This window comes from Phoca vitulina, unplaced genomic scaffold, assembly GCF_004348235.1.
Source record: "Phoca vitulina isolate PV1807 unplaced genomic scaffold, GSC_HSeal_1.0 scaffold12, whole genome shotgun sequence".
Taxonomy (NCBI): domain Eukaryota; kingdom Metazoa; phylum Chordata; class Mammalia; order Carnivora; family Phocidae; genus Phoca; species Phoca vitulina.
Window position 1 is genome coordinate 13,406,495 of NW_022589715.1, and position 9,166 is coordinate 13,415,660.

General features: G+C 53.8%; 1 protein-coding gene across 1 annotated transcript in view; it reads left to right on the forward strand.

The window, feature by feature from the left end:
* The window catches only part of POLR1A (RNA polymerase I subunit A), an 82,495-nt gene extending 79,145 nt beyond the window's left edge, over positions 1-3,350 (forward strand). The window contains exon 33 of the mRNA XM_032410528.1: positions 2,804-3,350. Within this exon, the coding sequence (XP_032266419.1) occupies positions 2,804-2,862 (59 nt within the window). The 3' untranslated portion in view covers positions 2,863-3,350. The remainder of the gene's footprint in view (positions 1-2,803) is intronic.
* The last annotated feature ends 5,816 nt before the right edge of the window (positions 3,351-9,166 follow it).

Here is a 9,166-nt window from a genome sequence, read left to right on the forward strand (position 1 = left end):
GCTGGGGAGCTGGCAGCTCATAAGAGCCGAAACTGGAACAAATAAATGACAAGCAGCCACCTTAAAGAACTAAGAACCCCACTCAAAGGCCCAAATAAACATAGAGGTAAATCTTGAAGAGTTTGAGATGTGGTGAGGGCCTGACCGATGGCACCTCACCACATGGACTCTCAGAACCTCCAGGCTGACTCTTCACTGCAGAGGAGACCAGTACCAGTTACAAGGACCTCTGTGATATTATCTCACGTGATTCCCTCAATCCTGCCATGCACGTCCCATTGGCCCCATTTCGTGGTTGAGGAAATAGATCTAGAGAATGTGAGAGCAGTGCACCAGAGTCAGATCAGATCCCGAAGCAGGTGCCCGGGGCCGGTGTCCCTCTTGGAGCTGCGCCTTTGCATGGTGCGGCCCCTGGTACTTCCATCCGGTTCTGATGGCTGAGGGGGGCACGTCTTCAATTCCATTCATCAGGCACCTTAGCGATCTTCTTGAAAATAGCAACAGGGGCCCTGAGGAATGAGACCCAGGTCAGGGAGGGGAGAGAAGGTCCACAGAGGCCTGGTGGGCGAGCCCAGGGGAGGGTGGACTGAAACTGTCCCCATTGGACACTAACTCCGCATTCTCCCTCCCTTCCAGGGGCTGGGACGCCATCATTCTACTTTCTGTTTCTAGGAGTCTGACGACTCTAGGAACTTGTTCTTGTGTGTCCAGCTTATCTCAGTGCAATGCTTCAATGTTCATCCATGTGATAGTAGTATTGAAACATTATTCCCTTGTGTGGCTGAATAATATTCCATTGTACGTATGTTCCCCATTTTTATCCCTTCACCCACTGATGGATATTTGGGTATCGTGACGAATACTGCTATGCCCATGGGTGTGCAAATACCTCTTCCAGTCCCTGCTTTGAATTCTTCTGTGTATGATCCAGAAGTGGGACAGCTGGATCCAGAGGAATTTTTAACATAAAGGACTTTATATGGGTCGGAGGTACTGGTGGGCTTTGTTGGGGTCCAGAGAAAATGCTGCACACAAGCACGTAGGAAGCACGTAGGAAGATGCCAAGCCCCACCAGGCAACCCCAGCCCCCTCACTGCACCCCCACAGGTGTACTAGTTAGGGCCTGCTGTGGGGGGAAGGCTCTCTGCCCTGTTATTTAACTGTCTTGCAGGCACAGAGATCTTGCCCCCAAGGAGTCTGGAAGCTCCAGAGGGAGAACAGCCATTAACCCTTCTGAGTCTCCCTTTCCCTCATCTATCAAACCAAGGCGGTGGTATTCGCCTGCCTACCTCGCAGATTGTGGGGAGGTTCCAGTGAACACACGGATGTGAGGGACGCAGAGTTGCGGCTGCCTGCTGTGGGCCCGCCACCCCCGCCCAGGCTGCCCTCCAGGCTCGCCTCTTGCTGGGTCAAACAGGGGCACTGCAGGGGTGATGTCTGGGAAGGTGGAGGGGCCTCTGGGGCCATTTCAATAAGGCCAGAAGAGCCCTAGGGCTGAGATAGTTAAAAGGAGGACAGCAGAGGTAAAAACACTCCCTGGTGACGGTTCTAGGGCAGTGGTTCTCAAACTGGAGCAGGACGGAGAAGCCCCAGGGCGCTCGTGGAGACACAGAGGCGGGCCCACCTGCAAGTTTCGGGCTCAGGAAGTCTAGGGTGGGGCCTGAGAATCTGCATCTCTCCCAGTTCTTGGGCACGCTGAGTCTGGGACCTCGCTTTGAGACCCACTGCTCTAGAAAATGGAGGAGAAAAAGCTGCTCATTTTGAGGACCACGGACACACGAGTCCTCCATCCCTCCTTCCCTCCCTCCCTTTCTGGTTTCCTTCCTTCCTGGTCCCACATTTAATATTAGAGCGCAGAACCTGGGCTGGGCTGACCAGGTGGCTGTTGGCTGCCGAGGGCCCCAGGCCTGTGGTGTGACCAGATGTGGAGGAGTCAGAGTGAGTCAGATCGCTGGCGGAGGGAAAATAACGCGTTCCAGGCCGGGGGCCAGGGTGGCCTTCCAGGCTCTGTAAGAGCGCCCGGCACTGTGCAAAGCCGGGACAGCCTTCCCCTGGGGTTGGGTGGTCCCCAGGCAGCAGGACGCCGGGTGAGGAGCTGGTCGGTGGGACGGGCAGCTGGTAGAGTGCTGTGTCAGGCCCACGAGTCCGTCCCCGAGGCGCTCATCCAGGCCAGGCCTTCAGAGGCAGGGCTGGGAAGCAGGCCGGCAAGCACAGTGAGAAGGGGCAGAAGTCCTGTGGGCACTGGGAGCAGCAGCCCTCGGCCCTTAGATGGCCAAGCTGTCCAATTTTGCCTTTGAATGCTCCACCATCCTTTGTCCCACCCGTGACCCATGATCCCTCCTCTTCGAAAAACAAAACCCATCCTCTAGATGTTGGGACCATTTCCAAGGAAACGGCAGCATACAGACCATCCTGCAAATACCCTACACGGCCACATGCCTCCACTTGTCCACTGTGGCCTGGGAGAGAAAGCCCTGGACATTGGGTCTGCTTTCCTGGGCTCCTACTTTCTGTCCCTGTGACCTTCAGCAAGCAGCTCAGCTGATGTCAGACCCTCAGTCTCCTCATTTATAAAGAGGACTAAAAATATCTCAGGTTCTTGTGAGGGCCAAGTAGGAAACAATCTGAAAGCTTCTGGTACATAACAGGTGTTCAATCAATGGTAATTACTTATGGCGTTTCCTCCACCTGGAAAGTTCTCCCACCTTCTCTATAAAAGGTTCCTCCCTCAGAGCCTAATCAGGTCAAATCCCACCTCTTTGGTGAAGCCTGTGGTAATCTGCGGTACCGTTCTCCCCTACAGCTTCTCTTCCCCGCCTGACGTTGACATTGGTCATGGCCATCCAACTTGAATGCCTGTAAGAGCCAGTTGGTGCTTTGTCACGACATCTTTCCCTCTGGCCTGGTCACCAGCCCAGCAAAGCCCCAGCAACACACAGTGGACATATAGCATGAGTAAGAAACAAGCCTTTGTCATTTAATCCTCAGAGATTTTGAGGTTGCTTATTTCCTCGGTGTACCTCAGTTCTGGGCCACTCAAAATGTGGTTTTCCTTCTGCGGCCTCAGCATCTCTGGGACACTTGTTAGAGATGCACATTCGGGCCCCACCCCTGACCTACAAAACCAGATCCTCCATTTTCTTCTGAGGGGACCCGTGGGAAGTGCTGCGTGTGGTTTCTCTGCCACAAAGGTGCTCAGTGGCCATCATTTTCTCCTCACCCCTCCAAGGCTTCTGCAGAACACTCTGCTCGTCATCCTTCATGACTCCTCAAGAGCCTGAACTCCTCAAGATCATGAACAGATTGCAATTTTTATTATGCTAAAATATGCATAACATAAAACTTATCATTTTTGTAAGTCTACAGTTCAGTGGCATTAAGCACATTCACGTTGTCATGCAACCATTGCCACCATCCATCTCCAGAACTTTTGCATCTTGCAAAACTTCTCCCCTTCTTCCTTACTGAAAATCCAAGTTTTGTAGGAGATTGCAATGTGCTCTGGTTAAAATATTCCGGTTCCCAGAATTCCTTGCAGCTGAGGGTAGTCACATGACCCAGCCCTATCTCTGGCTCAGAGGAAGTCCCCAGGCTGCAGAGAAACTTGTCAAAGCTGAAAGGCCCACATGGCAAGTGAATCTAGCTTGGGGCCTTGCTCTTCCTCTTGCTTCCTGCCTGTTACTTGGACGTGGTGGTGAATTATAACAAAGCCCCAGTGGTTCACACTTCCCTATATTTACACCCTCGGGTAGTCCCCAGCCACACTGAATCTGGGCTGGCCGGTGCCTAGCTCTTACCAATAGAATGTTGGTTGAAATGGGGTTCAGCGACTTCTGCTCTGCTTGGAGCCTGAGGTCTGTCCAGGCTGAGAAGTTGCCCTCCCTCCAGGAGATCACATTCCTGTCAAAGCGAGGACCATCCATCCAACCCACCTTCTAGGCCCAGAAATGAGGGAGTCACCTCACCTCTTCCTCTTATCTGCAGCCAGGCCATTCCCCTCGAATGGCCCACATCCACCCTAGGATTGATCTATGGGGAACCCTCCTACTGATCTCCCACCTCCCCACTCTGCCCACCCCATACAAGCCTAAATGTAGCTGTCAGATCGATCTTTCTAAATGCAGATCTGAAGGTCACTCCCCAGTGCTGTTGGGGTAAGTCCCAGGGCCCTGACTTGGCCTACACCTCCATACACGATAGCCTTTAATCCCACTTCTGTCCACTCCCCTCTCTAAACACCACGGGCCCTGGGCCTACCCTGCGGCTCCCTGTTTCTGTCGCAAGCTCTGCCTGTTAACACCTCCTGCCTCTGCCCCAGGGCTGGCAGACTTCATCTTTCCTGCTGACTCCAAGTCATAGTCTGCTCGGGCTGCCATTACACAACCACAGACGGGATGGGGTTTTTTTTTTTAAGATTTTATTTATTTATTTGAGAGAGAGAGAGAGCGAGAGAGAGCACGAGCGGGGAGGAGAGGGAGAAGCAGGCTCCCCACGAGCAGGGAGCCCAACACAGCTCCATCCCAGGACCCTGGGATCACGACCTGCGCCGAAGGCAGACGCTTAACCGACTGAGCCGCCCAGGCGCCCCCAGACTGGATGGTTTAAACATCAGTTTATTTCAAGTTCTGAAGGCTGGAAGTCCAAGATCAAGATGCTGGCAAGGTAGGTTTCATTCTGAGACTTCTTTTCCTGGCTTGGGGGTGGGTGCCACCTTACCACGTGCTTACATGGTATGTGTGCCCAGAGAGAGAGAGGGCGAGCTCTCTGGGATTAAGGACCCTAATCCTATGTGATCAGGGTCCCAACCTTATGACTGCACCCATCTTCAAATGCAGCCACATTTGGAGGTTAGGGCTTTAACATATGAATTTGAGGGGACGGGGGGTGGTGCGGGGAGGTGGACACCAACATTTGGTCCATTACATTCAACTAGGAGTGGCTGCCTGGAGAACCGTGTTGATAAGAATTCTCAGGTCCTTCCCAGACTCCGTGACAAAAAGCGCTATGCTTGGGGCGCCTGGGTGGCTCAGTCATTAAGCGTCTGCCTTCGGCTCAGGTCATGATCCCAGGGTCCTGGGATCGAGTCCTGCATCGGGCTCCCTGCTTGGCGGGGAGTCTGCTTCTCCCTCTCCCACTCCCCCTGCTTGTGTTCCCTCTCTTGCTGTGTCTCTCTCTGTCAAATGAATAAAATCTTTTAAAAAAATAAAAATAAAAAATAAAAAGCGCTATGCTTGATTAGCCAGCCTTAGACTTAGAGAGATTGGGGTGACTCACATACCAGATATTTTCTTCCCCCTGTTTTATGCGCTCGTCTTTGCCAGCCCCTCTCTTGGCCCCAGCATGATCCCTGACATGTACTAGCCTCTTGACACATTTTCAGTGAATGAATCAACAAGTGAGTAATGGTATCTCAAAGCCCATTTCAGATGGACGCCTTCCCTGGAGCTTCACAGAGGGCTGGTGGCTGGAAATCTTGAAGGCGGTTGCCCACTCTCCCTTCACCCTGGGCTGGAAATGCTGCATTTGTCTGAGCGACTCTACACAGATGCCTGGACTCCAGTCTGTCAGGATCACAGATGGCTCTTCAGACACTGTCCCCTTGAGCCCACTGAGACCTTTGTCCTTCCCACTGCCCTGCCACCCCTGAATATCCCTCCCCGCCTCACCCCACTGCTGCCACCCCTGCCCTCTGGCTGTTGTCACTTTGAGAAGCAAATTGGTTCTGTGGCCTCCAGGCCTGGTAGCAAGGGAGAGCCTGGCCTGCCTTCTGATGGGAGGTAGGGGTCGGGGGGCTCACGTTAACTGGTGCTGTGAGCAGGAAGGTTGAGAGAGGGCATGGGTGTGTGTGTGTGATGGGGAAAGAGGTGCCGCCGTTAAAGAGGAAATGTACTCGAGTCTCAAATGCTCCTGTTAAAGCGCAGCTCACGGGGCACCTGGGTGGCTCAGTCGTTAAGCGTCTGCCTTCGGCTCAGGTCATGGTCCCAGGGTCCTGGGATCGAGCCCCACATCGGGCTCCCTGCTCAGTGGGAGGCCCGCTTCTCCCTCTCCCACTCCCCCTGCTTGTGTTCCCTCTCTCGCTATGTCTCTGTCTGTCAAATAAATAAATAAAATCTTTAAAAAAATAAAAAAAGATAAAGCGCAGCTCACGAAAATGTGAGGGTGCGTCTGAATGTATATGCCTGGGCCTGCTTCTCCCCTGCCAGTCGCCCCTGTCCCCACGCTCGGCCCCACTGCCTCTGCCGGCCGGCCGTGCGCCCCGTGGCCGAGCCCCCTGCAGACTGCTGCAGATGGCCCCCTGCCCTGCCCCTCCTGCTCTGGGCCTGCTGGGGCCTCTCCCCGCTGGGCACTAGTGCGCAGCCAGCGGGCCAGCTGTGTGTTGGGAGGGCCAGCGGCGGGGAGCCTGTCTGGTTGGCTCAGGGGGGACAGGTGAGCTGGCCTGGGGCCGCATGGGTGGGTTTCGGCGGGTGCATCCCCCTGTTTGCCTACAGTGGAGGGCGGGAGCAGGGGCCAGAGGGAAGGAGGCCAGACGGGGAGGGGTGTCCGGCCTACACAGGCCAGCAGAGTTGGCAGAACGGGGCGAGGGCTTCCTGCAGCTGGTTCACTTGGGGTCCTGTCTCCTCCCCCATGGACACAGTCTCACGTGGTGCCTGCTGGGAGAGGAGGAGCAGAGCCCAGCTCCACTCGGGGCCCAGCATTCAACCAGGCCTCGGCCCCACGGAGTTTCCCATGGTTGGATAGAGAGCCTGTGGTCCTTGCCCAGGACCCTGGCAGGCCTTCCCAGGAGAACCACCGGGAGGGCACCGGCCTTGTCCTCCTGTCGAGCCCTGGGAGGGAGTCACAGAGAGGTGAAGGCATCCCTGGCACCGTCTGGGCTCTGCGGAAAGTGGCCTCCCTACCGAGGGCCCGGTGTCCTCTGAAGTACCCTGGGGCTGTGGCCAGTCTACACTCAAACTCACCCCGTGACCAGCGCTAGTTCCATGAGAAGGATCCTAGGGGGTTCACTCTCTACGAGGTGCCTGCTCCCCAACACCGTTGTTGGATGTTTATTACTCGGTAACATTGAATCTTTTCACTTCGCTTCTGCCTGTTAGGTGCAGTCGACAGTGGGCTCCCTGCATGGTCTCTCCGTCTGACCTGATTCATATTGTAGTCCCCACTCTCCGCCCTCCTTTGGCCCCACTAACTTTCCTGGGCCTAGAGTACCAACCTCCTCCTGACCTCTAGGTCTGGCGGGTGTGGTTTCCTTCTCCCCAGCTCTTCACCTGGTGATAATCTGCTCATTCTTCAGGTCTTAGCATAAAATGCTCTCTTCCAGGGAAAGCCTTCCAGAGCTTTGACGGTGAGCTGTGGAACAGCCTAGATGAGAGAGACCAAAGCCAGGCATGTCTGTCAGAGGCTAAGACCTCATGGTCAAAGCCCAAAGGGAGATGTGCATAAGCCAAACTGGAAAAGGAAAGGGAAAGATTCTGGTGACCAATCCAGTGAATTTGGGAGTGAAAAATGCAGAGAAGTTGACAATTCAAAAATACCCTCTGTTCACAAGCTGTATGATGCTCAGTTTTAGGCATCTGTGTCCTAGGAAAGAGAGAGGCTGTAACTGAATGGGTAGCAAATTTCTAACTCTTTTATGTGGGTCATATTCTCCCAGGAAAATGGAGAGTTTCTTACAAAAGGTATATTTCTTCTCATTGCACATGTATTACTTTTTACTTCTAGCAGAATTCTGGCTATCTTAGTTCTGGATATCTTATTTCTAATGTTTATATATCAAAGAGCTTCTAGCTCTTCATCTGCTTTCTGCAGGAGCCAGAGTGGCAGGTGGGGCAAGGAGACAAAGCTTCTTCCCCCTCGGTCTTATTGTATCATGAGTCCCAGCAGGAGAGAGATGGCAATTCAGTGTTTCCCTGACTGGTCTGTGACTGGAAAGAATATAATGAATGGACAATTGATAAAGACGTGGGGACGATGGAAGGCAAGCAGCAGGGGATGGTGCGGCACCTCCAGGATCCAACCCTGAAGAGCCATCAGCTCAGTGAGCTTGAAGACACAAGGAGAGGAAGTGATTCGAGAACCCAGTGGGGACTGTAGCTGAAGGGAGGGTTGCTGTGGCCTCATACAGGAACCAGCCACACCACTGCCTGCCCGTCCCCCACAGGCCCTGGAACAATGCACGCCCTGTGGCTCTTTCCTCCTGCCCTCCTGTTTCCTGCTGGTGTCCACTGTGGGCTCAGGTGTGACCAGCACCAGAAGGCGAAGAAGCTCCATGGACATAGTTTATCCACCTCAGCCTCCAGGGACAGGGCAAGGTGGACAAGGAAGAGGAGCAGATCCGGAGGGACAAACACGCTAGTACTGATACACAGAACAAAGCAACACACTAGAATTTGGCCATGATTGACTGAGCACTAACTGGGGACCTAGCATGAGGAAATGATGTCAGGCTAAGGCAGGGCTTTGAGTAGAGGGGAAAGTGAAAGCGGGTCCTCAGGGACAGGAGACTGGCGCCCAGACCCAGAGGGAAGCAGGCACCTGGGCAGGCAGAGCAGGAGAGAGACTGCAAATCCCCTTTCGGGTTCCTGGTTCCAGTTCTCTGGAGAGGCCTGGTGGCCTGTTTTTGTTAAAGTCCCTTGATTCTACACAATTTCCCCTTTACATAAGACAGCTTGAAGAAATTTCCTTTTTTTCTTTTTAAGATTTTATTTATTCATTTATCAGAGAGAGAGCACAAGCAGGGGGAGTGGCAGGCAGAGGCAGAGGGAGAAGCAGGCTCCCCGCTGAGCAGGGAGCCCGATGCGGGGCTCGATCCCAGGACCCCGGGATCATGACCTGAGCCGAAGGCAGACACTTAATGACTGAGCCACCCAGGGGCCCCGGAAGTTACAATTTCTTACAAAGAACTTTGGGTATAATTCATTTGAAACAAAAGCACCTCGAGCACACTTCATTTCATCCACATAACAACCCCCATTTAAAGCTGAGACTACTGAGGGTCCCAGTAAGGTTAGATCATCTTCACTGAGGGAGCTGGGACTCACACTTGGGTTGGCCTGACTCCACACTTCGGAATTTTCTAGGACTCTACCAGCTGGCAGAGCTGGCCGAAAGCAATTCCCAAAACCAGAAGGGCACTCCACCTTGACCAAGGTCCCCCCTGTGGGGAAGCTGG